General features: G+C 44.1%; 1 protein-coding gene across 2 annotated transcripts in view; it reads right to left on the bottom strand.

Moving 5' to 3' along the window:
- Positions 1-24,937, bottom strand: part of PLCG1 (phospholipase C gamma 1) — a 578,648-nt gene that overhangs the window by 209,391 nt on the left and 344,320 nt on the right. For both annotated transcript variants that reach the window (XM_086932272.1, XM_086932273.1), the window contains exons 12-15: positions 18,555-18,675; positions 18,292-18,460; positions 12,787-12,909; positions 9,333-9,434 (exon numbers count right to left, since the gene is read on the bottom strand). In XM_086932272.1, coding sequence (XP_086788398.1) covers positions 9,333-9,434; positions 12,787-12,909; positions 18,292-18,460; positions 18,555-18,675 — 515 coding nt within the window. The remainder of the gene's footprint in view (positions 1-9,332; positions 9,435-12,786; positions 12,910-18,291; positions 18,461-18,554; positions 18,676-24,937) is intronic.

Raw genomic sequence — 24,937 nt, 5'->3', positions numbered from 1 at the left:
ATAGCTCGTCCCCTGAGCTATCTTCCGCGGCCCCATAAACCATATTGTCGTCCCCTACCTCGTCGACGTATTCAAGGCTTTGATCCACGACCCCGTCGTCGTCATATTCCGGATCAGCCTCGACCTCCGACTCAGGCGGGGAGATTTGAAGATGATGGCTCAGGTCCTCCTCTTCTTGGTCGTCGAAGATGTTTTCCGGATCCGGGGCCGTCTGCTTGGCCACCAGGCGCACCGCGCGCCGAATCGTGAGAGTCTTCTTCGACCTGAAACTCGCACAGGCCCTGCAACTTCCTTCGTCATGGTCTGGCGAAAGGCATTTATTACAGACCGGGTGCACGTCTATATGTGGGTATTTGGACCCACAGAGCGGACACAGCTTAAACGGAGTCCGCTCCATGTTGGGAACTTGGTGTCGAGTCGCGATGAGAAGGCCTCGATGTCCAAAGAGTTGGAAAAACTCCGCTGATTCCGGCTCCGAGAGACGGAAGAACTCGAGACCGTACGCAAACAATACCGACGTAAAGAACCCAAAGCCTTTTGGCCTTTAGAACTGATGTTTTTTCGGTTCCGACGGAGAGACGTCGAGACCGCATCCGAACCCAATGGCGGAAAAAAACAATCTGGGGATGGAGCCGATGCCCATGCGCACTGTAGTCCAGGGGAGGAGCCACCCATCTCAGGATACTTCGAAGACTCTTCCAGGACAACAATGTGCGATCATCCGGACCCAACACTAGGTGGCGATCTAATGCTAAGATATGAATTTAGCAGCCCACATGCCTCGAACACCATGTACTCAATTCTATGGATGAACAAGAACTAGCCCGGTCAGCAGTACTATGGGCTGACAATCCTAATATATACAATGATGACACAGTAGCACATACATTCCTGAACCTTTCCCCAGACGAGCAGAAATTAGCAGATGTATACATGATTCAGCACCTCCTCACGTTATACAGAAATCAGCATTCTGATCCAGGTCCCTTACCTGATACATTAGAAGCACTACTCATGGATAGATGGAGAGGCCTAAGTACTAAGTTAGTTCAAATAATTCTAGAACAACGGCACAGATATAACACTTTCTTAGGCCCACAATATGTTCCCGCTCCGCCCCCAGAAAGAAAAATGTATCATATGGAGCGTCTTCATGGCATTGAAAGGCAGAACCCATTACGAGAGGTACACCCAGTCATGGGTACCGACCATACCCTGAAACGTGTGTATGTATACACACCTCTGACCAAGTTAGAATTATTGGAGATGAAGAAACTAGTACCCTGTCATGATAAAGACCCCGCAGGTTTTCACAGAGAACTTAAGGATATGTTACTAATGGGAGATTACACCTATACTGATATTATGAAATTGTTAAAGGTTCTGTTGCCCACCGGCATCTACGAGAAGCTCAAGGAAAAAGAATGGGAGGTGGGAGAGAAAAAGATTATATGGACAGAAATAGAAGATGAGGAGAAACTTCGTACCCCAGGGCTAGGCCTTGGGGAGAAAGCTAAAGCATTACCAGGTTTGATAGTGCAGGTCCTGCCAAGATTACTGACAACTAAAAAGGAAGACTGGGATGCAATCTCAGCCTGTAAACAGAAACACGATGAAGATACTAGTGACTTCTATTCAAGATTCGAGAAATGTTTCATTATAAATAGTGGCCTGAAACCAAGTAGCGAGTCATACCCACACCTTTTTGTAAGTAAATTAGTAGAGAATTCCCTAGCGCAAGTTAAGAACCGAGTATATAAAGTCGAAAGCACATGGCAAGCAAATACGCCATCCCAGATGTTACAAATGTTACAGTATCACCAGAACAGAATCAGAGAAGAACAAGAACATGAACAAAGACGTATGAAAGACACGAAAATGAAAATATTAGTTGCCCAGACAGCTCCGGCTGACGGTCAGAAAAAGGGTGGGACACAGACAAATAATTCAGCAGCTCCCATTAAGGGGACATGCAACTATTGCAAGCAGCCAGGTCACTACGTACATGAATGTCCAGTCCTGAAACACAATATAGCAACAGGTAAAACTAAAGAAAGACCGCATCCGCCTAGACAAGACCAGGGCCAACAACAAACTTCGCAGAATTCACAACCGATGCATGCTTCATCACATACAGGACAGGCCGCAGCGGCATCACAGCCCATTGCCGCGACAAAGCAAGTTTCACGGCAGATGTGCCAGTATGCCCAATCAGATTACCCCGATTATCAGCGATACACATGAAACAGCCTAGAGAGGGAGGTTGGCTTGCCTCTTATTGAGATTCCTGTAGATCAAGAGGGTCCTTATGTACACAGTCAAGTATTGGGAAAAGACAGAAAGTTTTTAATTGACACAGGGGCAAGCCGCACAACGATCAGCCATGATGAAGTTCCAGGGGCACCCCTCTCAGGCTCACAGAATGTTTCCCTTGGTTTTTCAGGACAGCCTATTGTAAATGAAGTATCGAAACCTGTCCCCTTAGCAGTAGGTCCATTATCACGTGTTACAGACTTGTTACTCACGAAATCATGTCCAGAAAACTTATTAGGTATCAAAACACTGAAGGCTCTAGGAGCCGTGATATGCTGCTCTCCGGAAGGAGTTAGACTTTTCCTGCGAGACTTTAAGGGTCACTATGTATTACGAGAGTTTGATGTCAGATTGAAAAATGTACCAGAACACCTGTGGGCACAAGGCCCAACCGATGTAGGCTGCATGCATATTACACCATATCGTGTTACACTCAAGCCAGGTGTTGTTCTACCCCGAATCAGACAATACAAGTTACCACCCGATGCTGTAGTGGCTTTACTGGAAATCATTGAAGAGCTTATTGCCCAAGGAGTGGTTGTAGAGACCGGCTCCAATATCTGTAATTCCCCTATCATTCCGATTCTTAAACGTACTGATCCCAATGCACCGCCAGTATATCGGCTGGTGATTGATTTACGAGAACTGAATAAATGCATTGTTCCACAGTACCCTGTGGTTCCCGATATCTCATCCCCATTGACTGCCATTGATTCAGAAGCAACGTTCTTTACTGTAATTGACCTCAAGAACGCCTTCTTCAGTGTGCCCATTGATCCAGAGAGCCAATATCTCTTCGGATTCAGTTTAAATGGACGAAGTTTCAAATTTTCACGCGCACCTCAAGGATTCACAGAAAGCCCCAGCATCTATAGCCAAGCACTGAAAAGACAACTTGATTGTATCCAAATGCCAGTTAACACTGCTTTACTGCAATACGTGGATGATCTGCTGATCACCGCACGAAGTGAGCCCGAATGTGAGCAAGCATCACTGACGGTTCTACATTTTCTGGCCGACAAGGGACACAAGGTGTCTCCTTCGAAGCTACAATTCTGTGTTCAGTAAGTTGTGTACTTGGGTCACTTGCTGTCCAAAGTGGGGAGACAGCTCACTCCTGATCGCATCCAGCTAATTATAAATATGCCACAACCCCAGACACAAAAGGAAGTGCGGGCCTTCATAGGCCTCACCTCGTATTGCAGACAATGGATCCCTCAGTATGCATTTCTAGCTAAACCACTCATTCAGTTGACAACACAGGAAGCAGCGACTTCGACTGCCCTCCCTTGGACTCAGGAACATACACAGGCTTTTGAGGAATTAAAGAAAGCTTTATGTCAAGCACCAGTTCTAGCGACACCATGTTACAGCAAACCGTTTACACTTTTTGTTACAGAACGTGATGGTACAGCATTGTCTGTCCTCACTCAAGATCAAGCAGGTTCACATAAGCCTTGCGCTTATTTTTCAAGTACATTGGATTCAGTAGCCCAGGCACTCCCTGCGTGCTTAAAGTCAGTTGCCGCAACAGCCCTAGCTATCAGACAGAGTGATTCAATTGTATTAGGACACCCATTGACAGTACAAGTTCCACATTCTGTAGAGGTCCTTCTAAATCGAACCCAGACTCAACACTTAACTATAGCACGACTGACAGGTTATGAATTGACGCTATTCCAGCCACACATAGAAATCAGACGCTGTAGCATTCTAAACCCTGCAACATTATTACCCTCCATTATGACAGATCCAGCCCCGCATGATTGTATAGAGATCATTAATGCAGTAACAAAGCCCCGACGAGATTTAACAGACGTTCCATTGACAAATCCAGACCTGACACTCTATGTGGACGGTTCATGCATGAGAACAAGTACAGGAGAGTTAGTGGCCGCGTATGCAGTGACCACTGAAACTGAAGTCAAAGAAACACATCGTATTGACACACTGTCTGCTCAAGCGGCGGAGCTCATCGCTCTGACCCGAGCCTGCATACTAGCCAAGAACAGAAATGTTAACATATACACAGATTCCCGTTATGCTTTCGGAGTCGTACACGACTTCGGAGTGTTATGGCAAGAACGAGGTTTTTTGACCTCTCACGGTGCCAAGATCCAACACGGTTCCCTCATTCAAGCCCTGTTAGACGCAATACATCTGCCTTCAGGCATATCCATCATGAAGTGTAAAGCACATACTAAAGTTACAGATTCTGTTTCCCAGGGTAATGACCTGGCAGACCAAACAGCAAAACATACAGCATTAACTCACACCCAGACAACTGATGTGACAAAGACAATAGTACCGACACAGTGTATGTCAGTTAGGGATCCCACACTAGATGTAATCGATATTCAGACACATGCCACTCCAGATGAAATCAAGAAATGGACTGAACTAGGAGGGATTCAGACAGATCAAGGATGGATGACGAAGGGAAAATCTACATGGTTTCTCCCTGACTCTATGGTTCAAGTCATAATAAATACAGCACATAGTCCAGCACACCTAGGAGAAAAAGCTATGTTAGACAGTTTACAGAATCTCTGGTACAATAAACACTTACGAGCAGCAGCAAAACAGAAAGTGCGTACTTGCATGATCTGTTGTCAGTTCAATCCAGGTAAAAGCGTCCCTGTAGAGCAAGGTGGATTTCATCCTCCCGATCACCCTTTTGAAGTCCTCCAGATGGATTATATCCAGATGGACCGTTGTCGAGGATTTAAGTATGTCCTCGTAGTTGTTTGTGCACTTTCCCGTTGGACCGAAGCATATCCAGTCCCAGATTACACTGCCCCGACCACTGCCAGGCAGCTGGTTCGAGAATTCTTCCCACGGTACGGCTTGCCTCGTATCGTGTACTCAGATAACGGACAGCCATTCTCATCCGAGCTCATGAAACAGGTTTCCCTTCTGCTGGGATATCAGTGGAAATTCCATTGTGTCCGACATCCCGAGGCCGCTGGCCTTGTGGAAAGGCATAACCAGACATTGAAAACACGCCTTGCAAAGATTTGTAAAGAGAAAGGGGTCGACTGGATAGTCGCCCTGCCCGTTGCACTGTTTTACATGAGAATGGTCCCCCATTCGAGATCAGGGCTATCCCCGTATGAAGTGGTCTTTGGCAGACCACCGAATATGTGGGGGACGCCCATGCCTAAGAAAATTACCGATGTTGACTGTAATATGCTGACAGATTACCTTGCCTCCTTGATGTCTGCACTCCAATCATGTCGTTCACAGGTTGCCGCAGCTTTTCCCGACAACACTGATGTAAAGCCACATGATGTCCGTCCTGGCGATGCTGTGTTGATTCGCAACTTCGACAGGAAAAGTCCGCTGGAAAGAGCCGAAGATCGTCCTTCTTACCACGAGGACCGCGATCAAGGTGGAAGGCCGAAAGGGGTGGATCCACACGAGTCATATTAAAAAATGCAACGAATTGCTGCCAGAAACTGACTCGTCCACCCCCTCAAAGGACTGCCTCGAATCTAGTGACTGTAAAATTCCTAAGCGAGAGAAAACTCCCCAAGAGGAGTACCGAAAGAAACTTCGATCTAGCAAGTCAGACAGTTTAATTGTTTAAGTCCTCCCCTAGGTGAATCGGTTAAATAGTTTCTGACATGTATCCCCTAGATCGAGATAGAGAGAAAGAGAGACAACTCAAGAAACGTACATACTGTAAATCACTCCGCAGTCACTGCATAGTGACATTATTGATTATGTTTTTCTTAAGTCTTTTGATTATTGTTGCCAGTATACTATTGCCGATATACTACCCTATCTTCAAGCGTGAACAATCTGCTTACAATGTAACTGCTGAACACTCTTTTAGCGAATTACCGCCCTACGAGCTATCATACCGGCTTGCGCTGCGCAACAACACATTCATTAGTATGTTACATCACTCCCATCAGACTAACAATGCTACCAACTGTTGGATATGTGGCCGACTCCCTCCCTATCAGAAATACAAGGGAGTTCTGCCTCTCTTCCCGTATCCATTCACTCACAATGGCTCCTGTGGTGCATGGTTTAGATTAATTAATTCTTTAGATTCTGATATTGCTGTTTTCGAGGGGAATTGGATTTGGGGAAACCTGAACCTAGTTCTGCTCAACGTCTGCTACCCTGACAAGAAGGGACTTCCCATTAGGACAGGAACTGATCTAGAAAATGAAGTATATGGATTAGGTAATTATACAATTAACCTCATGATTCTTACTGTTGAATCCGAAGCTGCACCAGTTCCCCCTGCTATGTCAGTATTACCAGTCACAGGTGACTTATGTGTCAGAAAGAAGGGTTCAGTACACTTAGGTCGTAGTAAATGTACTACCGTGGTCGAATTCAGTGATCATGGAAAGTCTTCCTTTAGAGCTACTCGTCATTCCTATTTTGTTTGTGGCCATACCGCATACATACGCTTACCTCCAGATTGGGATGGTACCTGTTATATTGCCTTCCTTCTGCCACCTGTTTTCCTAGCCCCTCCTGATTATCACAGAAATACAAATCTAGTAAAGAGTAGACTCAGAAGAGATCTCCCGATTGTCGACTATACTGAAACGGCATGGGAGCAATACACAGATTTCAATAAAGGATTCTTTTTCTTCACAGGCCCCGTCCAAAACAGTAAACTAATACGAAGATTAACTAGAACCCTCGAAGCAGTAGTGAATGAAACTGCCTCCGCTCTAGGCAACCTAACAGAGGAGCAGTCCGCCATGCGGGTTGTTGTTCTTCAAAACCGTCTCGTTATTGACGTCATCTTGGCAGACAGAGGCGGAGCTTGTAAGGTCATCGGGTCAAGTTGCTGTGTTTTCATTCCAGAAAACGCGCCAATGGTATACCAAGCTATTACACGTCTTCATAAAATTGCAAGTTTGATACATCAGAATCCAGGCACCTGGACTTGGTCCGGATGGTTCTGGACAACATTGACTGCTTGGGGATGGAAGATCCTATCCTTCCTAGGCATTGCCCTTGTCATAGTATTCAGTTGCTGCCTATGCCTACAATGTGGACCAGCGATTTGTGGACTGTGCGCCACATCGTGCATTACACATTCCAGTTTTCACTCAAAACGCAAAAGGAAGAAAGAAGAGCAAATGATGTTACAAGAACAGACTGATCGATTCATGAGGATCGATATATCATGAAGGGTCCGTAGGGAACAAGGAGGGAATGAGGAAATATAAATTTTATGGTCAAGAAATGTTCCCTAACGTGTACCCCACCGTCTCCATGTACGAGTTTAAAGTGCATGTAACTTCCCTCCTGTGCCAGCTATAAAGACGCAAATACATTTGCGTCCAACGTTAACATGTCCTCTTTCAGACCCGCCATGAACGGGTTCAATATTCAGTTCCTAAGTATGTTATGCCAACGTCTTTTTTGTGGTATACTTTACACGTTTTTCAGCTCTGGCGAAGCAGGCCCCGAATTCTGCCATCGAGCCTTTTTCTGTCTTCTGACTCCGAACGCCCCAGCCTGGGCTGCCTCTGTACCCGTGACCTCTGCCTTACTCCCTGCGCGGCCCTCGGCGCTTAGCACAGCCTGCTGCCTGCCAAGACTGAATTCAACCTTCGCATTATCTATTCCGCTCCTCGAAAATGCATTCCTGCCTACTAGTTTAAGTAAACATCCCCCCAGCTGCAGAGCAAAGGGCCCGGCCTCACTGTCTCTGTGCAAGTAATTCATAGCCTCTGTTACCATGGAAGGCCCATGCCCCCCTCGCATCTCATGCAGACACTTAGACGCTTATACACGCATTCACAGTCAGTATAGAATAGCTTCTGCCCCAGAGACCTTTTCCGTCCAGATAATATGGTTCCAAAACATCAGATATCAGATATGATAGTGGTACAAGTTGATCTGACATGCCAGACTTCTGTCTCTTTCCGCTGGTGTAAATGTCAAGTCCCCTGCACCCTCCAGTCATACGTCAGGCACACGTCATGCAGCTGCGCACGCATCCAGGCCTCAGATTTCTGCTGACATTGCAAGATTCTGCTTTTGTTGCCACCCACTTATGACAGTTACATGTGACGTTTCTGGCACACACCTCTATGTTCACGCCTAGTTCACGCCTTCTAATTACGTATCACTACCACGTGTGTGTCTTATCTTGTCTCTCTCAGCTGTTACGCCTACTGTATTGGTTCCTATGATACGATTTAAGTATATAAGCTATGTATTGTCAATAAAATATTGCTCTATCCCTTCCTGCACCCCTGTGGTGGCAGGAATATGATATCCGGTTCAAGAACCATTCCTTTTTAAGGAATAAAACCCCTAAGAACTCTAACACCACGGACTCTGTCTCTTTCTTTCCGATTGAGTTATTATTGATTAAGTACTTACCTGCATAGAAATTAGGACGGTAAATCAAATATTTACCACAGGGGGGGAGGGGGGGGAGAGAAAGAGAAAGAGAAAGAGAAAGAGAAAGAGAAAGAGAAAAAGAGAGAGAGAGAAAAAGAGAGAGAGAGAGAGAGAGAGAGAGAGAGAGAGAGAGAGAGAGAGAGAGAGAGAGAGAGAGAGAGAGAGAGAGAGAGAGAGAGAGAGAGAGAGAGAGAGAGAGAGAGAGAGAGAGAGAGAGAGTGTGTGTGTGTGTGTGTGTGTGTGCTTGGCTGGGAGACACTGCTGTGTGTGGTGAGATATGCGCAGGGTTCTGTGAAAGAGCTGTATGTAGATCTTTTGAGAATGCTATTTGTATGTAAGAGTGTGGATGGGCATTTAGGGGTGATATATGGAGTGTGAGCCTCCACAGGGGTTTCAAGCAATGAAATAATTAAACAAAAAATATAAACATTACATTAAAATCCTTTGGACACTTAATGTGATGTAATGCAAGTCAATGATGTAAACCACACTGATTTAAGTACAGATTGATGTGCTAGGAACACTAGATCCAAGATGCATTTACAGCTTTATAAAAACATTCAATCATGAAAAGTATGTACTCCAAATTTAACAGTAATATGCAGAGCATCTGAGCTCTTAAAATGTACCTCTTTCTGCTCATCCTCTTCATCATTGCCCTGGCTATTGCTGGTCTCTTCAGAATAATAAATCTTGCTGCTGGTCAGAACAAAGAAGTGTGGGTACCATTCCTGAAGCAAAAAAAAAAGTTATTGATCATTTGCGCACCACTGCCAGAGGTACTGGCTATCTCCCTGTGCAGAGCTCTCACGCCCCTAATCATCAATAGCCATATATAATTAGCCGTTTACACTTCAAGGAAGGGTGAGAGGCTGATAAATCTGTGTGATGCCATTTACCATCATTCCTACCCACAGCAGCTACTGGAAACGGTCTTCACTCTTTGCGAGTGTAGAAAGCTGGCTCTCTATATAGTGTACTTCCTCGCGGCATCTGTGCCGTCTGGGGAGGTCAGACGGCACAGATGCCGCGAGGAAGTACCGACGGATAGAGCGGTGCTTCACCAGTCCTGAGCCGCAGCCAGGCGAGGTGAGGTGTATATTTCTTACTAATCAGCCCGCCGCTGATTGTATGAAGAGGTCTGGAACAGACACAACCTGGAGGTTCAGGTGACTTTTCTGTGTCGTTCCTACACTACATTTCACCTTTTTACTTATTTGTCACGTTGGGTTCTTTGTTTGCAGTAGCTGTCATTAATAGGTCCTGAAGAAAGCAAGGCTAGTAGCCAGGTTTGCTGAAACATGTCGACCACGTCACACCACTAGGCAGGTTATAAATTCACCCTGTCTGAGCTATTTTTTAACATTGGTGCTAGGAGTTATACCCTATTAAATTATTTTCTGCTCCTTAAACCAATTTTATTCACCCTTATTCTTTTTCTGGTTTTTTCTTGCACTGCACTGTAGATTTCTCTCCAACCCCATCAGTTACTTCACCAACACATATGGTTTCAACCATAATACCAACACATACAGACTTACAGGAAGACCTTCTCTTTCTGTTAATATACCGAGATCTGGTACAGTGTTGGTCCTCGGGGCCCCAAATGATGAAGGGCGGTTCCGAGTGGTGACTGATGGGAGCCAGAGACCAGATACTGATTTTGATCTGGCATAGAGAGATATGTATATATATATATATATTCTTTAGCATTTGCCCCGAAATCATATGGATAGTGGGAGCGCTACACCTGTTCTGTCTTCTTTAACTAGCCTGTCTTTTTACTGACCCTCTGGTACTCTGTTGTGAATAGTGCTAAAGTCCTTGCCAATTGGGTTACAATAAGATTTTAACTTGTTGTAGGGAGAAGAGTACTGGAATTGAGGTCTGGTTAGCAGGCCTCAGCGCACTGTCAGACTTGAAGACCAGCATCTTGTAGCCAAAAATGAGGCAAAAAGTGGGGGGGAAAACTTCAACAAAATGTCAGTTTCCTACTGTGAGCTCACAGACCTGTAATTGGGGAAAAGCTATTGCTCCCACCATTGGAACTTTTAAAGTGTGGGTGGGGAGAGGATACATACATTTAAAAGCTGGAAACATTTTACAAGCTGAGTTGGGGCAGCTGTGTTTGAGGTGGGAGTTGCAAATGGGCAATTTGAGAGACAGGGATGCCAGAATTCTATCAGACATTTTGGCTAGCAGGCCTTGCAAATTGATGCATACATTTCACCATGGAAGCCATTTCAAATCTTTGATCCACTCATTTTTTAATACGTTTTGGGGAGGGGAGGGGAGGTGAGGTGCTTGATTAAAAACAAGTGTTCTATTTTACAACCAACTCTGAAACCAAAGATCAACTTCACAGCGACATCACAGCCTTTCATAGAAAGGGAAAAATATGTCTCCTGCAGTGATGTAAGTAGGGACCCATGGACCCTAAAAAACTCAGAACATATGTGTCGTACTGCTATCTCCCGAATGAGTAGTAGGAGACACCCATAGTTGTGGGGCATAGGGTCCCTCCGACCGTAAGTCCCCGGTGCCACTAGAGAACTGACAATAGCCAAACACAAACTAAAAACTCTGCATTGGCTGTCAATTGCAAAGAGGGTGAAATTTATATCACTCTGTCTGACCTATAAGGCTTTTCAGGGAAAAGGATCACATTTTTGAGGTATCATCTGAAACAATATGAACCTACGAGACCACTGAGATCCGGCCAATTGAAACTAATTACCGTTCCCAGATTTAAACGAGCTAACTGGGGCGGTAGAAGCTTCCTTGTATATGCAGCACGCACCTGGAATCAGCTGCCTCTTGCCATAAAAACCTGCCCATCTTTGGAATCCTTTAGAAAGGAAGTAAAAACATGGCTATTCTCTGAATAAACTTTAGACACCGTTCCAGGGATGGAAGGATTTATCATAGCGCCAAGATGCCCACGGGCATTCGCGCGCTTTACAAGTTGACAAATCAAATTAAATCAAACTCTGCTCTTTCAAGTACTTACTATAGCTCAACTACTATTAATCAAAAATGAGACTCCACCACCCCCACTTACAGTGTCCCAAGCTGACAATCCTTCAACATCAACAAAATTGGGACAATGCCATTCCTAACCTGGACTACTCTTTTAATCATAAATACAACTTGACAGTTTTTGTAGCAGTATAGCATACTCCGCTATTATATTAATGCTCTCAATGTAAAACCAGGACATGAATCACATTATTAACCACATGACTGCTAAGGCAATTCCCCTCCTGTGCTGGAAGTTCCTATATTCCATGGATCATGACGAGCTGAGCTCGTCATGAGCACACGACCAGTGTACTGCATGACGAGCTGAGCTCGTCATGAGCAGCGAAGGGGTTAACTGGTGTACTACAATGTCGTTACATCATTTGGCCGCATTCTGCTGTATGAATTTCAAAGGAAATATAAATTGCAGGTTAGTTATACTTTTATCAATTTTAAAGGGCTCCTGGATCTCATCCTTTCCTTCCCCACTGAGTAAAAATATATTCTTATTGAAAGGATCTCAGATTAAAGCGGCCCTCACACACCTGACACTTGCAAGGTAGATGGAAAACAGGGTCAGTCTATCAATGTAGAAAGATACCCAACCAAGGGGCTTTAGCGTGAAGCTATATGTGGGTAGCACACCAGAGGAGCATTTGGGCAACCAATCGACTAAGGCTGGAAAGGGGTTAAATAACTGGGACTGCGCTTCTAAATCCAAACAACCCCTAAAAGTCCTAGCAGACTACCTCTGAAGCAAGCCCAAGAACATAAATGTAACTTTGGATTATCTCCATGGGATCAGCTTGTGAAACAGAGTTCTAACAAGCGGCACACTGATCTAGCTAACACTTAATGGCCAGCACTATGATATCCCCTCAGTCATGGACACACAGCATAGAAACTGAAACTAGCGGTCAGCATTCCTATGGGAAATAAAATGGCAGACGAGACTCAATTCCCAGGAGGCTATTATCTAAGTCAGCTATATTTGAAATGCGGCCCACTTTTTCAAACAAGTTGCCTCTTTGTTTTCTGAAAAAAAGCAACACACAGACTTACATGGTTGATGGGATCTTCTAGGTATAGGATGCCGTTCTTGATGGAGTTGCTGATGTCGTTTTCGGAGTACACAGTAGAAGTTGGCATCTCTTCATAAGCACTGCCCTCTGCCAGCTTTTTGTGCTGCAAGACAGAAAATACAATATCAGGTCTTATGAACTTTTCAGGGATGGCAAGAGTCACCCTAAAGGTATCAGCAGGATTCCTTTCCAAATTGGCTAAATGAGTGAGTGATTACATTTGGAAAATTCCTTAAGAAAGCAAATTGCCTCAACTTAAATATGATGCTACTCAATATGTTTGTTATAGAGGTACAGGATCAGATATAGGACATTCCAGAACCTCAATCCCATAAGGAATAAACCTGATCTCCTCAATGGAAGATCATTCTTTAGGAATGCTCAAGAGTTTCCCTTGCCTTCAACCTTAGGGTTCTTCTGGATAACAGGTAGATTAACTTCTTTGTATCTACAGATGGGGCATCAGTTTGAATAGAAGCCTTCAAAAGAACTACCTTGTAAGGAGAACAGCGCAGGGGTGCCCCAGGACTCTGGATATCTTAGACAAGGCCTCCTGGAATTAAGCCTCTGCATGGACTGCTCTTATCAGAAGGGTTACCCTTGTCACAACATTTAAGCTTGGATTTCGTTACAGAATCTTCAGCTCCCACATGGGATTCACAGATGGATGCAACAATCAGCATAGTCTCCTGTTAAAAGGTAAGACAGATACCAGGAGTTCCATTCTGCAGGCATCGAAACGTTCAACTACAGCTCAGCCAGTGACTGCACCTTTTAGAAAACGTTCCTCCAAGTGATTAAAGTTCTGACTGTAGTTTTCCCTGGATGCTGCAGATTCAAGCATGGTTGCAGAACTCGTATTCTGCCTCTTCGTTTGTGGTTTCCAACTGGCTGCCACTTTGAATCTGAATCTTAAACTTCCCTCCCATTCGACGGATTTAAGACGAGCAATAACCCCAGAGGGAGGTTGTTTCGAATGAGGGATGAGTTTCATATACTGGAACTTCAAGTGAGGCCCCCAAGTGAGGGCCCCAATGCGGGCCCCAGTGGGGCAAAGCAATCAACTGCTTCACTAGAAGAAGGGAGATAAGTGAACTGAGTCAGTAGCAGAGGTGCACTAAATGACAAGACTGAAACAGTAAAAATTTAGAGTGAAGCTACAGAGATTTAGTAGGCACCATCTGACGCACAACACCTTTTCAAAAAGAAAAAAGGGAAAGTGATTAAAGAGTAACAGAGTGACCCAGTATATTTCTGCTCTAGTGGGAAAGGGGGCATTTCCAATGTAGTTATCCAACATATACAACAGTAATGTGTGGCCTGACTTAATCCTATCAATATATCAGAATTATGCACTCAATGATGGCCTGAGTTCATAGAATGTTTCCGTCTATGGCCTCCATGTTAAGCAAGCCAAAAGAAATTCTGTTTAAGTAGAAACCTACTACGCCACTGGATTCAAACTATTCTGGCATGGTTTGGCAATTTGGGCTGGACTATTCCCATGAGGCACAGGGTCAAGAGTGATTTGCATATGGCAATGCCTGAACTGGGGTGGCGTGGTGGGCAAAATAATGATGGATTAAACCCAGATCTGTGACTGGAGGTGAATGATTTGCCATTGTGCAACATTCCGTCTATCGTTTTGTGTGTTTTGCTGTTCGCCCTATGTGGGAAGGGTACGCCCAGACATGGGACCCGTGCTCACTACGCCACTAGAGTCAAGCTATTCTGGCTGATGACAGCTGATAGCCAGAAACCAGTCCAGGGAAGACATGGCTTGGCAGTTCGGGTTGGACTGTTCCCTCGAGGCACAGGGTCAAGACTGATTTGCATATGGCCATGTCTGAACTGGGGTGGCGTGGTGAGCAAAATAACGATGGATTAAACCCAGATCTGTGACTCGGGGTGAATGTTTTGCCATTGTGCAACATTCCATCCATCATCTTGTGTGTTTTGCTGTTCGCCCTATGTGGAAAGGGTATGCCCATACGTGGGTCACAGGCTCACTACGCCACTGGAGTCAAGCTATTCTGGTTGATGAGGGCTGATAGCCAGAAACCGGTACTAGGATGCTTGATTCCGGTCCAGGGAAGAAATGGCTTGGCAGTTCGGGTTCGACTGTTCCCATGAGGCACAGGGTCAAGACTGATTTGTATATGGCCATGTCTGAACTGGGGTGGCGTGTTGAGCAAAATAACGATGGATTAAACCCAGATCTGTGACTGGGGGTGAATGTTTTGCCATTGTGCAACATTCCATCCATCATCTTGTGTGTTTTGCTGTTCACCCTATGTGGAAAGGGTATGCCCATACGTGGGTCCCGTGCTCACTACGCCACTGGAGTCAAGCGATTCTGGCTGATGACGGCTGATAGCCAGAAACCGGTCCTAGGATTCTTGATTCCGGTCCAGGGAAGACTTGGCTTAGCAGTTCGGGTTGGACTGTTCCCATGAGGCCCAGGGTCAAGACTGATTTGCATATGGCCATGCCTGAACTGGGGTGGTGTGGTGAGCAAAATACTGATGGATTAAACCCAGATCTGTGACTGGGGGTGAATGTTTTGTGTGAGGAAGTGCCATCTTTCTTGCATTGGTCTGCCCCCACTCTTTGCTGAACTGCTGATGTACTTTGACTGAGTGTGCCCTGGGCTCCTGCCAACCAGGTACACAGGGCCGGTGTTCCTTCCCTAAAACTGTATTGAACCTAAAACCCAATTGGCATTTCTGGCCACCTGTCAGCCCCTAGTAAATGGTACCCTAGGTATCCAAGGCATGGTGACCAGAGAAGACTCCTAAGGCTGTAGCACTTATTGTGCCGCCCTTAGGGGCCCTATACCCCGACACCCACACACTGCCTTTGCAGGCTGAGTGTCTAAGTACAGAACTAAACAGAGAGTCGACATGGCACACATCCTTGTGTGCCATGCCCACAAACCCACTGCCCTGGCATACATCAGTCACCCCTCTAGCTGGGTGCCATATGCCAGTGGTGTGGGCACAGGTGCATGAGCCCTGCGCCCCTACTACAGTACACCCAGGGCCATTCCTGGGCACTGTAAGTGCAGTGATGCCATTAAGATTATATGATGCAAGGAAGTTGTCATTACGACCTCCACGGCACCATATTGGCTACACTGAAGACTGACAAGTTTGATATCAAACTTCTCAGCACATTAAACCCACACTGATGCCAGCGTGGGATTTAATGTAAAATGCAGCACAGAAGGCATCCTAGAGATGGGCACCGCCTCGCACGCTTTGCGACGCACCTCCCGACTCGCACCGCTGTCCGGACTGACCGACGCCAGCTCCTGCTCTGTCGCCACACCATAAAGCTGGAAGCACCGCAACGAGCAACGTCCGCCCCGAACAGCGCAAGCTCTGAGCTCACCGACTCAGTCTCGCTGCCGCCAACGAGCCGTAGCCTGCACCGCGACTGGAAGGACATTGTGACGCTTTCTTTTTCTACACCGCGACGAACCCCGGAACCAGCTCGCACATCCGTGCCGGCCGCCTCAAGGAAAAGGTACAGTGACTGAGTCTGTCGACATTTGAGTAGCCCGGACCTCCGTGGTCCGCTGGATTTGTTAGACTCTGTGTTCTTTTCAGCAACGCTGTAGCCGGACAAGGATACCGACTGGCACAGAACCTTGAATTAAGCCTTTTTAACCTGAACTCTTGAAACTTAATAGTACTGTGGATTCTTTTTGTCGTTTATTGGTCTTGTGATAACTATATAAAGTATACTTATTTTTTATATAAAACCTGTGTGGTGTCCATTTGTAGTGTTGTTACTGTATGTGGTCACAACTGCTTAACTTACATCGCCTCTGAAATAAGCCTTGACTGCTCGGGCCACGCCGCCTAGAGGGTGAGCAGGGGTTATTTTAAGAGAATAATTCCATTGCCCTGACTAGAGGAGAGGGTCCCTGCTTGTCACAAGTAACTACCTGTGCCAACCAGAGACCCCCAATTCTAACAACCTGTGGCCTGAATTTTCTCCATTGGATAACATTGCTAGATTTTCACTGAAAAGTTTCTAAGTGTGAACTTTTAAAATACCTTTATATTCCTTAAAAATCATTGCAATAATCAAAACGTTTTTACTAAACTGCTTTCTAGCTTAGACCCCAGGACTGAATCTAGGATCCAGTCCTGGAATTACAAAAGTAACCTACAAAGCAATCAACTGTATTTGTGTAGAAAAACCCATTGAGCTCAATGCTAAATTGTGTTTAGAACTGTGTTCTTCAAAGTAATTACCTGAGATCACTCATTATTGAGAAAAGTATATTTTTATACATGTTGTTCTAAAAATAAAACAACTATATCTTTTGATATAAAAACAATTGACTTGGAGTTCAGTCCTTGATGTGTGAAACTTTTTGCTGACTGTGTACAACAAATGCTTTACACTGTCTCTGGTACTGCCTTATTGCTCGACCAAGCTACCACTTTTGAGAGTAAGGTCAGCCCTGACTTCAACCTCTGTTATACCTCTGGAGATTGTGGTCTCTATACACACTGTACCTTACTTTGGTCCAGTATATATAGAGCCACTTTCTCACATTTTGCCATTGTGCAACATTCCGTCCATGGTCTTGTGTGTTTTGCTGTTCGTCCTATGTGGGAAAGGTATGCCCAGACATGGGTCCCGTGCTCACTACGCCACTGGAGTCAAGCTATTCTGGTTGATGATGGCTGATAGGCAGAAACCGGTACTAGGATGCTTGATTCCGGTCCAGGGAAGACATGGCTTGGCAGTTCCGGCTGGACTGTTCCCATGAGGCACAGGGTCAAGACTGATTTGCATATGGCCATGTCTGAACTGGGGTGGCGTGGTGATCTGTGACGGGGGGTGAATGTTTTGCCATTGTGCAACATTCCATCCATCGTCTTGTGTGTTTTACCTATGCACAGGCCCCTCAGTTGAAACCAGATATAGGTGCAAAACAAGGTTTTGCAAATACTGTCAACTGGCCTACACTTGACCGAGTGATGGATTTACTTACTAGACACAGCTCTCATACTAGAAACAATAAACAAATCAGTACAATGAGCATTACAGCCCACTAAACATACAGCAATTGCTAGATGTTCTGTATCAGATTTACCACAGTACAAGCACACCACAGCCATTCACCAAAGGCACTCACTAATTGAGCCCAACTGAACATAATACACACCACAAATCCTACTGGTGACAAATTAGATTTTGCAGAACCCTACAACAATCAAAAATTGCCTTACACAGCACACATGATAACACAAACACAACAGCTTGCCTAAAACATTTGGCACCAAACACAGTACCCACTGCGCATTTGCACAGGCACGCACATATATACATACACAACCTTATTTGACAAACACAAACTAAAACCAATCACACGCCAACCACTAAAAACACACAATTCTTAAAAAAGAAGTGGAAAGCAGTCACCGTACCTTCTAAACACACCACCTACACGAAATTCACTCACCTTAATGAGAATTTTCCTCTTAAGCTGGTTTGGTGAAGGCAGCCCATCAGCAGCAATGTCCACCGGCTTTGTCAATAGCATTTCCCCAAAGACCTTCTTAAACTGATGGGCCATGTTCCTCTGCTGAGCAATGCTGCAGTGGTCCTCGATTGAGAGAATGACTGGGTGTCTGAAAATGGCAAGCATATAATTTGAAGTTGCAATGGAGCACAACACTGCTGCTCTGGACAATTAACACTTGCATCCAAACCCCGTATACTCACTCTGAGGTGACAAAGGCGTGCTCTTTGATGGTTGACAAAACATCTGAGAACTTGATTTTGGTGGTTAAGGTGTGACCATGGTAGATCACTGGCATTCCATCAGGCCCATCCCAGCAATCCACTGAAATAACATGCAAAATGTGTTACACACACAACAGCACATGAGGAACAACAAAAATGCAGCGTAAGTGACAAAGCGATTTTAAGTAAATATGGGTTGCGGTTCAGGGGAGGTGAGCTCTTTAATGTTTCTTGCTGTGCTTTACAAAGCAGACCGAGAATTGTCAGCCATACTATGAGCACTTTCATTTGCACAGGATTACATCAGAAAATTCATTGCTTAGCTTGTTGAACCTGAAGTGACTTCTGTCACAACAATTCAAGTCATACTGGGTAAAACAATAAATATGAACATCTTTCAAATTTGATTGTAACATCTAATAGCCACTGCCTCAGTGCAACTAGGTGTGTGTATTCAAACTATATTCCGGTGTTAGAACACATTATAAAGAGGGTTGCAAGACCCTATCCGGGTTCCATCGAGTTCAGGTGTTATGCAACAGTATAATGTGTGATCGTTCCAATGCAGCACCGATTTTCCAGGGCCACCAATAGTGATGCATCACACCTGAATACCCAAGATATACCTTTTAGACACCGGACTCTCCAACGGCAGTAAAGCCAAGAAGTCAAGGTTTAGAGCAGGCGGCTTTAGATAATAGAAACCCAAGATACAGGAAGACACAGTACACAGCATACAAACGTACTGTTTGTTCTGTGTTACAATTTATGTTTTTAGAAGTGATCACAAAAGCAATACTGGGTGAGCATCATCTAAGGAGTTCCCGGAAGTTACACAACTTTAAAGCCTTCTACCTTGAAAGAAGCCATTGTGGTCATGCTTTTATAAAATTGGTCCAGGTCATTTTATTGTTTGAATCAGCCTGGACAAGCCAGAGAGCTTAGATTACAAGGTCCTATTGAGTAAAACAGAAAATGTGTGAGGCATTTGGTTTCACTGTGTTCTAAGGGAACTTGCTCCTACAATGAAAAGGTTGGAAACTGTTGCTCCAATCATCACATAACTGCAATATCAAGGAGAGCATTAACAAAGCAATTAGCAGGTTCTCAAGTCCACCACAGATGCCGAAGAGTCAGTAGGGAGAACCCCACCTTGTGCAGCCTTACCCAGTGTCCCTAATGGACACCTAGACTAACCCAAGTGCATCTCGCCCAGACAGACACAAGGAAGGCAACTCAGTTAAAAGAGATTGACTGACCTTCAGAGAGGACTCCCAATAGACATATACTTAACTGGGGTGCAGGTAAAAGGTATAGTAACCGTGAACAATAATTTGGTCTAGTCACCACCATTCACTTTACAGTTTACTTAGAAGGGGACAGTTGCTTGCTCACTATGATTGAGTGTTCACTTTGAATATATTTTCTTTCAGCTGAGTTAGACAGTGCTGTTGGACATCTTGAGTCAAAAGCAGAGCTCCTTCAGGAGGCTTGCAGATAATGGAGTCCACCAGAGGAAAACAAATTAGAACAGAAAATAATGTACAGGTCAGGGTGGCAGAGCATCACCAGGTCATGCACAGGACCTCTTTACCAGTACCCAAGCTGTACTGTCACCATGTTACAATGTATTAGCAACAGGTTGCAGACACTGGCTCCTGAAGTTTGGAGCCATCAGGTGGCTGGCTAGGCTCTTTTCCACATACTTGTTGGGTGTCCTGGTGAATGGACATTGAAACTAGTCATTTGGCGTTAATCTTTAAACACAACTGTTTGTGAACATACTGTGATCTACAAGATCAGATCTCAAAATAAGAGCACAGGTCTGCTGGAATCTTCAAAGCCTGAAGAGTACAAGATGGCAAGAGTTTACAAAAATAATAGAGCACAGCAGGAGCGAGACATGCGAGTACTATTGACTCTAGATTACAGAAGAGCAAAGTGCAAACGGATGAGCTAGTGACGTCTGCTTGAAGTGGAATACTATGCGAGACTGCATGCTCGGAAAAATGGCAGCTGAAAACTTTCCTTATGGCATTGGTTCCTCTAGCTAAGCAAATCATTCAGTCAACTAGCTATAAAGGCTCTCATTGTGAGACAGGCTATTTTATGTAGTGCTCTATGGGTCAAAGGATCAGGGAGAAATAGTGGCAACGTCAGATCCAGTATCCAGACTCTCTAAGGTACATTCATTATACAGTGCTAGTGTAGACATTTTTGATTTGTGCAAATTAGTTATTTAATGATGCATGTGGCCATAACTGATGAACTAATGAAGATGCACTTGAAATTAGTTAATTGTACTAATCAGAAATGTGATTAGTAATGTAGTACAGTAATGCCACATTGTCGTGCAAGACTCCATTTTAATAGAATGGCTGAAGTTTCTGTTCTGCTCATCTTGCTCCTACTCATTTCCCCTCACAGTAAGGGACACGCTGCAAGTCTCTCACCACAGTTTCCACAGAGCACAGAGTACACCTCCGCAGTGCAGTTTCTGAGGGGGGAAATTGAAGATTTATTTTACCTTTAGAAATGGGTTAATGCTAAGAGTTTTAACTATTACAATGCTGCTTTCGATTTGCCAATGTGAACTAACCATGATCATGGAATGCTGAATCTGTAGTGTAGCTAATTGTTTATGCATAAAATGTATATCAAAAACCTAGTTTTGAAGCTTTGGGCTGACCTCATTTTTCTCCAGAGACTGACCGATTTATTTGAAATCTTCTTTCTTCTCTAATAGAATTCATTCAATACTCTTTATGAGCTTGACACTTAAAATCTAGGAAGATTAACTGCTTAAACAGGGATTATAGTTCGGATATCTGATTTTGTGTTACGTATCTGAGCCTTCATGGCAATCTATGCATTTTTCTGACTACTTATATTAGGAATACATCAATAAACATCTTAAACATATTTTGATCTAGAACTCAGTTATTGAGTAGTCACAGCATCTATTTGTTGCTACTGTTCCAATCAGTAGGTTTAATGTTGGGGAGGGTGGTGTCTCTTGCCGCTAAATCAACTTAAACAGCAGAACCAAACTGCCTGAAGTAAAAATCCAGGTGTGTGAATTATTGGGGTTCAATAAATTATTGGGTTTCGGCTCCCACACATTTTGGCAGCAGATTATGGTTAGCATACAATGATTTCCTCTTTAAAGGGGTCCCCAAAGGTTTTCTGTGATTTCTTGAAGTTTTAATGCTCGGTCCAATGGAGAAATGACTTTTTGGAATTTGGTCAACTTTCCGATGTCGAATCCTCCCGAGAAGGGACTAGCTGTATTGGCTGTGTACTCCTGAACGATATCAGAGTGCAAGTATATGAACAGGGAGAAACAGAGTTTGTAAATGTGAATTGAATTAGGCAATTGTAGGGATGGATTTCTGTTTCTGTACTTATTTGTTTTTTGTGATCATGGCACAATTGGTGGACTGATTACTTTTGTGTTGATGTATTATTCATATTTGTAATCACATTTGAAGTTCCATTTGTTTTATTGAAATGAATTGGTGATTGGATTTGTCGTAAATCCAAGATCTCGAGATATTGGTTATTTGTCTGTCATCGTGGTTTGTAACACAAGACACCACTTACACCTTGATAGGGATTCTGAAGTAAGGATTTCTTTTCTAGGGGGTTTGAGTAGTTTATTGTAACTTGGTCTTGAGTGCATACAACCAAGCACACTGAGTGAGGCAGACGACTACAGGACAGGAGTCTACCAGTTCGATGGGGGTTCAAACATGTTTGCAGTTTTATCCTTAGTATGAACATTCCTTAAAGGGGTTGCATTATAAGCAGTTTTATCCTTAGTATGAACATTCCTTAAAGGGGTTGCATTAGATGCAGTTTTATCCTTCGTATGAACATTCCTTAAAGGGGTTGTATTAGATGCACAACTTTTTTCTCCTTTCTACAGTAAACAGACAAAAGATTATTTAGTTATTTGATATGATAGAGGTTTCGCAATTGTTTTCCTGTTTCACAGATAAGTCATGCTGTGATTGGTTACACAGCCACGGATCTGCACTGCAATTAGTGTTAAGTTGTCACAAAACAGTGCACTGATAGGTTGATTACCGACTAAGCAGAGCTGTGTTATGTTGACCTTAGACAGAGTCATGCTGCAATTGTTGTGGATTTTAAAGTGTTTTTTGAGCTTATATTGTGTTCATTTTGAGAATAAACAATGGGAAGTTTGATGGAAAAGCCTGAAGTTATGGAAATGCCTAGAAAGAGTCAGAAAATACCAGCTGAAGCAATGCCAGCCTATGAAATGATGAAGGAGGTTGGGTACTATACATATACCTCAATTTCAGAATGGAAAAATGTACTGCACATGATGACGATTTAAAGTTTCCATTAGAGGGTACTTTTAATATGAAAAAGTCTGAATTTTTGCATGAAACTGATGCCCAGACCTACACAGTTTGAGGCGCTAATAAATGGGATTGCATGGCTACTAAAAAGGAGAGAAAGAATGTCTCCAAAGAAGTAAAGAGTTCATTAAGACATTGGCTTGAGAGCAAACTCGACAAACAGGAGAAAAGTTATGAAGAGGATATGACAATGTATAAAAACATTTCCTGTCATATTAACTGGTAAAGAAGAGCAGGGTACAGAGAAAATAAAAAAGTAGGATGCGGAGATAGATCATGATAATAAATTTGTAAGTGAGCTTTTGAATTCTAGACCTCCTCCATACACAGATAGACTGACAGACACAACTGTTACTACTTAAGGGGTTGGCGCAGGTGCTGGGGGAGATAGTACAATAGTGCAGGCTCCGGTTAGAATGGTAGAGAGTGCACCAGCAGAAGATACGTTGATGCAGCAATGCCTGGTACATGTGGAAATAGTTCGCCAGAAATTCAGAAAAAAGTTAGTCCTGTTACAGCAGCAATAGTAAAGCCACCACCAAGAAAAGTTAGCATTGGAATTTTGAAAATTGAATTTGGCGAAATATTGAAAGGGAATATGGACTTGAACAGTCTTATAATGCTGATGAAATTAGGTGTGTGATAAAAGAAGCTGCTATTAGTGCTAATAACGCACATGACAAATTGGAAGAATTCACAGATTAGAGATTGACATTAACAACATGAACAATATGAAACAAAATTATACAATGGATTTAACATGTTAAAATTGAGATGACTTGATTACTTTAAGGGCTTACATTGAATATTTGATTGAGAAAACACAGTTTTTGCCGGTCAGCGCTGGGACGCCCCTTTGCTGGGGTAGCTATGCGCTATATAAACGAATATGCTACTTACCAGTATGCATCTGTTCTAGGCATGTAGGGCTGCTGACATTCATATCTGTGCATAGATCGCCGCCTAGTGTTGGGTCCGGATGATTGCACATTGTTGTCCTGGAAGAGTCTTCGAAGTATCACTAGATAGGTGGCTCCTCCCCTGGAATACAGTGCGCATGGGCATTGACTCCATCCCCAGATTGTTTTTAGCCATTGTGGCCAAGATGGAGTGAAACTAAGTGAATGATGACCATGCTAGAAGTATATGTGAATCCTGCAGCTGCTACAGGCGCCGGGGAGGATGCGGGCGATATGAATGTCAGCAGCCCTACATGCCAAGAACAGATGCATACTGGTAAGTAGCATATTCGGTTCGAGGCATGTGGGCTGCTGAATTCATATCTGTGCATAGAATACATAGCAGTCCCTCCATTAGCGGCGGCCGCCCGTGCCAGCTGCAGCAGTTTGGAAAAGTGTTTTTAGAACAGCCTGCCCTACAGCTGCCTGCCGTTTGGAGTGCACATCAACACAATAATGCTTTGTAAATGTGTGTGTGGTAGACCATGTGGCTGCTCTACATATGTCTTCCAAAGGAATATTTCCAAGGAAAGCCATGGAGGCCCCCAACTTTCTGGTGGAGTGGGCCCTTGGTGGAATGATGAGAGTACGCTTGGCTTTCAGATAGCAGATCTGAATACATTTAACGATCCACCTAGCTATACCAGCCTTGGAAATGGGGTTACCTTTGTGTTGTGGCGCAAAGGCAACAAAGAGTTGTGTAGTTTTCCTAAAATCCTTGGTCCTATCAATGTAATACATCAGGGCCCTTTTGACGTCAAGGGTGTGGAGCATTCTCTCCGCCAATGACTCAGGATTTTGGAAGAAAACAGGCAATTCAATAGTTTGGTTAATATGGAATTGAGATACTACCTTACGAAGGAATTTAGGGTTAGTGCGAAGCACCACCCTGTTAGAAAGAATTTGAATAAATGGCTCTTGGATAGTTAGCGCCTGGAGCTCACTAACTCGTCGCAGCGATGTAATTGCTATACGGAAAGCCACTTTCCATGTCAAGAATTGAATCTTGCAGGAA

Source organism: Lissotriton vulgaris, chromosome 7 (assembly GCF_964263255.1).
Source record: "Lissotriton vulgaris chromosome 7, aLisVul1.2, whole genome shotgun sequence".
NCBI classification, from domain to species: Eukaryota; Metazoa; Chordata; class Amphibia; order Caudata; family Salamandridae; genus Lissotriton; species Lissotriton vulgaris.
This window is presented reverse-complemented; position numbering and strand designations above follow the sequence as displayed.